This window comes from Dipodomys ordii, unplaced genomic scaffold, assembly GCF_000151885.1.
Source record: "Dipodomys ordii isolate 6190 unplaced genomic scaffold, Dord_2.0 Scaffold168, whole genome shotgun sequence".
Lineage (NCBI taxonomy): Eukaryota > Metazoa > Chordata > Mammalia > Rodentia > Heteromyidae > Dipodomys > Dipodomys ordii.
In genome coordinates, this window is record NW_012267384.1 from 2465036 (window position 1) to 2469902 (window position 4867).

Genomic DNA, 4867 nt, shown 5'->3' on the forward strand with positions numbered 1-4867 from the left:
GCTGTAGCTCAAGTGGTAGAGCGCTCGCCTTGAGCTGAAGAGCTGAGGGACAGCGCCCAGGCCCAGAGTTCAAGCCCCACGACCGACAAAAAAAAAAAAAAAAAAGAACTAATGTACTATGACAACAAAGACAGACTAGTTGATTGCCCCAAGAAGAGTTTGCCAAAATTCATTTCTGGCTTAGCAATGGGTGGAAGGCATGACCTCTGAACACAATGTTTTGGCTTCTCAGTTTTTTTGTTAACTCAGTATTTCTAATTTTGGAGCAAAGTCTATCTCTGCCTCAGGAAAAAGCAACATTCCAACAGTTTCTTCCTAATCCTTCATATGAACTAAATAAAACAGAAAAACAATAAGCTTGTGTCACAAAAATGTCTAACCAAGGCTCAGAAAAGCATATGGTAGCAAAGCAAACTGTCTGCACTGATTCTTTTTGAATGAAAAGACATTTGAGTTTTCAACTTACTCCAAAGCTACAGTTATCAAGAGAATGTAGGACTAATATAAGATAAACATATAGATTAATGGCAAGGAACTGAGATCCATTTATGGTTGACTGTTTCCCAACAAGGGTGCCATGGCAATTCATGGGAAAGAATAGTATCAATAAATGGTGTTTGGATGCCTGGACATCTACATGCAAAAAAAAGAATGAAGTTAATGCTGGGTGCTGGTGGTTCACATCTGTGATCCCAGCTAGTCAGAACACTGAGAGTGGAAGTATGAAGGTTTGAAGCCAGTCTGTTCAGAAAAGTTCATGAGACCCTATTTGAAAATAACCAGCATAAAACAAGGCTAGTGGTAGAATAGCAAGTGCATGGTCCTGAGTTCAAACCCCAGTACTACTATAAAGAAAAGAAGAAACAAAAAGAAGGAACTTAGATTCATAACTCAGGATATATACAAAAATGACCCCAAATGGATCACAGACCTAGACATAGAGCTAAACTCTAAGAAGAAAATATAGGAATAAACCTGAAAATCTTTTGGGCACAATATTAAAAATACAAGCAGTAAAAGAAAGGTGCACCACATACTATATAATTCTATATTCTTCAAAGTTTAGAACAGGTCACGCTGCAGACCTAGCAAGTAAATTAGTGGTTATCTAGAACCTGGAGTAAGTAGAGAGAGTTAATTGGGAAATGTTAGTAGATACGCTTTTTGTCAAGTGATACAACTACCTTAAGTTAATTGCGCTAATGGTTTCATGACCATGTAAATACTAAAACCTAATTATATACTTTAAATGGGTGAATTATATGGCATGCAAGTTGTATTTCAACACAAGCTACTGAAATAAAAGAGAAGAGAATGGTTGAAATGGAATACACATATTCCACATACACAGTTGTTGTTTTTTCAGTCGTGGGGCTTGAATTCTGGGCCTGGGTACTGTCCCTCAGCTCTTCAGCTCAAGGCAAGTGCTCTACCACTTGAGTCACAGTGCCATGTCTGGTTTTCTAGTGGTTAATTGGAGACAAGAGTGTCACAGTCTTTGCTGCCCGGGCTGGCTTTGACCCACTATCCTCAGATCTCAACCTCCTTGAGTAGCTAGGATTACAGATGTGAGCCACCAGTACCTGGCAGGAGTAGATTTTTGACCCTCAAAACAAAAGTTTTGACAGCTATAATCCCAGCTACTTGGGAGGTGGAGGCAGGAGATCTCAAATTGTAAGCCAGCCCAGATAAAGTTAGCAGTGAGACCTTATCTCAGAAATAAAATACAAAAGGGCTAAGGGTATGCCTCAAGTGGTAGATGGCTTTGTCTGACTTATACAAGGTGTTGAGTTCAATTTCCAGTACCAAAAGGAGAAAAAGAAAAGCAAGGATTCACATGAAAAGAAGGAAATGACTCTTAAAGTGTAAACGGTCCTGATATGTCAGGAATGAAATCAGTGGAAAGAAAAAAGTGTGAGAGCAATGTAGATTGCAAAATTTGGTAACTGAGAGAAAAAAAAAATCTGAGATGTATTTCACCTTTTATGAATTGATTCTTCAAAAAGATCTAATGCATACAGATGAGCAAGGAAAAAAAGGTTATTATTTGTATTTTAACTTTTAAAGCTCTGTTAACCTAAAGGGACTGAATTGCAGAAAAAAAGAAAGAAAGAAAGGAAAGAAAAAGAAAGAAAGAAAGAGAGAGAAAGAAAGGAAGAAAGAGAGAGAAAGAAAGGAAGGAAAGGAAGGAAGGAAGGAAAGAAAGAGAAAGGAAAGAGAAAGAAAGAAAGAAAGAAAAATGAAAGAAAGATGTTGGGCTGAGGAAAATAATTAGTTTTTAGCCATTAGACTTACCACTCGGCTGAAATATTCATCTAAAACTTCCACAAAATTGTGGATGAATTCATAAATAGCCATCTCATTCTGAAACAAAATAGAAAGGGTACAATTAATTGTAAGAGAAATACCCAGTAAAAGTTCAGGTTTTAGTGCAGGTAGTGTAATGAGAGTGTGAGCAAAGAAACTTCTCACTGGAAAATACTTACAACAGGCCTAGCATTCATGTATTTTAAAAAATGCTTATTGGCTGTGGGCATGGCTCAAGTGGTAGTATACTTGCCTAGCAAGCACAAGCCTGAGTTCAAATCCCAATCTCTCTCTCTCTCTCTCTCTCTCTCTCTCTCTCACTCACACACACACACACACACACACACACACACACATTTATTAGTGGGGGAAATATAGAAAACCTTAGCCTGGAATATTTTTCTTTTTAGCTCATAAAGTATCTGGCCAAATTGAAACTTCAGAGTCTAAGAATTCTGAGCTCCTGGGACTTGAACTCTGGGCCTGGGCATTGTCCCTGAACTCTTCAGTGCATGGCTAGCGCTCTACCCCTTGAGCCACAGTATCACTCCCAGATTTCTGGTGGCTTATAGAGATTAGAGTCTCACAGATTTTCCTGCCCTGGCTGGCTTTGAACCTCGATCCTCAGATCTCAGCCTCCTGAATAGCTAGGATTACAGATGTGAGCCACCGGTGCCGGGCTTTCAGGTTCTTTAATGAAACCATATTTACATGTGTACAGATGGGGAAACCATGTCAAAGTGGTTTAAGGATAGCAATAGTTCCATGAGATCTCAGTCCTTTAGATTTGGAACTCCCTTTCAGAAGTCCCATGGCCTCATGGGCTAGTGATCCAAGGCTGACCTTTCTGAAGTATGAACTAAATCTGAGGAGACATAAACACAATCATGTTTATAATTCACTCTGACATGTCAGCCCATGTTCAGTGTCATGCCTGACTGGCTTGTATGCTTGCCTGAACTGCCTCATTATGTGACAGAACAAGGGAGGGACAGTGGTATTGCTTAGAATAAATGCACATAGTCTAGCAAGCTGTATGGTGCTAGCCTGTAGTCACAGTAAATTCTGACGATGAGGTGGGAAGATAGTTTAAGCTCACAAGTTTGAGATCAGCCTGGGTAACATACTGAGACCTTGTCTAAAACACACACATACACACAAAACAAGCCAGGTGCCAATGGCTCATATCTAGTATCCTAGCTATTCAGGAAGCTGAGCTCTGAGGATCATGGTTCAAAGCCAGCTCAAGTAGGAAAGTCTATGAGACTCTTTAATTACCCACCAAAACGCCACAAATGGAGCTGTGGTTCAAGTGGAAGTGCACTAGCCTTGAGCACACAAACTCGAACAGGGCCCAGTTTCAAAGTGCAAGGCGGGCACACATACAAAAAACAAAACAGGAGCACAATCTGTGGTTTTATTCTTCTCCAATTGACAAGCTGTCCATCAAATCTAAGAAGTATCATAGGTATTTTTTCTTCCAAAAAGCTGTATGGAAGCTTAAAAAAAATAGCCAAGATCCTTCAAGAGACATAATTACTTTTAGGGAGATAAATAGGAAGAAAATGTCAACTCAGGAGGAATAAAAAGCAGACTGATCTCTAGTTTTCTTATATTTTCCAAAGGCTCTTCTGTCACCTTACCTCAATGTCATTCACTCCAACCACAATGAACAGAGCTGCATACTGCCGGTAGATCAGCTTAAAGTCCTTATATTCAATGAAAGAGCACTAGATGAAACACAATGAGATATTAATGTCTTTGGTTGGCAGAGACTTCTTCAAAGTAGTATGTGTAATTCCTAGGTTGTGCTCTAAGCATCTACCAAAACATTCCTAGAAAGACTGAATAGTTAGATGCTGCAGCCTTTGTTGGCCATCTCCCCACCTTCAGGGGGCAGCTTCAAAGCATTTCTAGGTGTGGTTAGAGAAACAGCCTTGGAAAAAGGAGTCTGTGTGATCCCCTGTATTCCTTCTCTTGGATTCCTTCCCTTGGCTCTCTGAGGAGCCCGGGGGCAAAGCTAATGAATAATCAGCATTTCAGCCTATAGTGCTGGCTCAAGTCGGAACTCTTAGCTGCTGAAGAGGAGATTGAGGTTTAGCTACTGGAGGCCAAATAGAAGGATCAAAATCCAAGCCAGCCCTGGCACAAAGTGAGACCCTATTTTCAAAATACCCATCTGCAAAAAGGGGCTGACAGAGACACTGAATTGGTAGAGGCCTTGAGTATAATTCCAAATACTAGCCTCTCTCCCCGAAAATCAGCACTTTAAACTGCTTTAATGGGAAAATATGAAACATGCTGAAGGTTTTCTTTTTTCTGCCTCCTCATGAATTCTTGGGGAGCAATAAAGAGGCTCAGTTTTGTACTGTTTAATAGTCATCAAGGACCCAAATATAAATAGTATTCTACTTACCTATCTACCTGAATCCTTTTTTTTTTTTTTTTTTTGGTCGGTCGTGGGGCTTGAACTCTGGGCCTGGGCCCTGTCCCTCAGCTCTTCAGCTCAAGGCGAGCGCTCTACCACTTGAGCTACAGCGCCACTTTCAGTTTTCTGGTG

General features: G+C 40.3%; 1 protein-coding gene across 2 annotated transcripts in view; it reads right to left on the minus strand.

The window, feature by feature from the left end:
* The window catches only part of Ap4s1 (adaptor-related protein complex 4, sigma 1 subunit), a 19488-nt gene that overhangs the window by 10166 nt on the left and 4455 nt on the right, over window positions 1-4867 (minus strand). For both annotated transcript variants that reach the window (XM_013033458.1, XM_013033459.1), the window contains exons 3-4: window positions 3951-4037; window positions 2296-2364 (exon numbers count right to left, since the gene is read on the minus strand). In XM_013033458.1, coding sequence (XP_012888912.1) covers window positions 2296-2364; window positions 3951-4037 — 156 coding nt within the window. The remainder of the gene's footprint in view (window positions 1-2295; window positions 2365-3950; window positions 4038-4867) is intronic.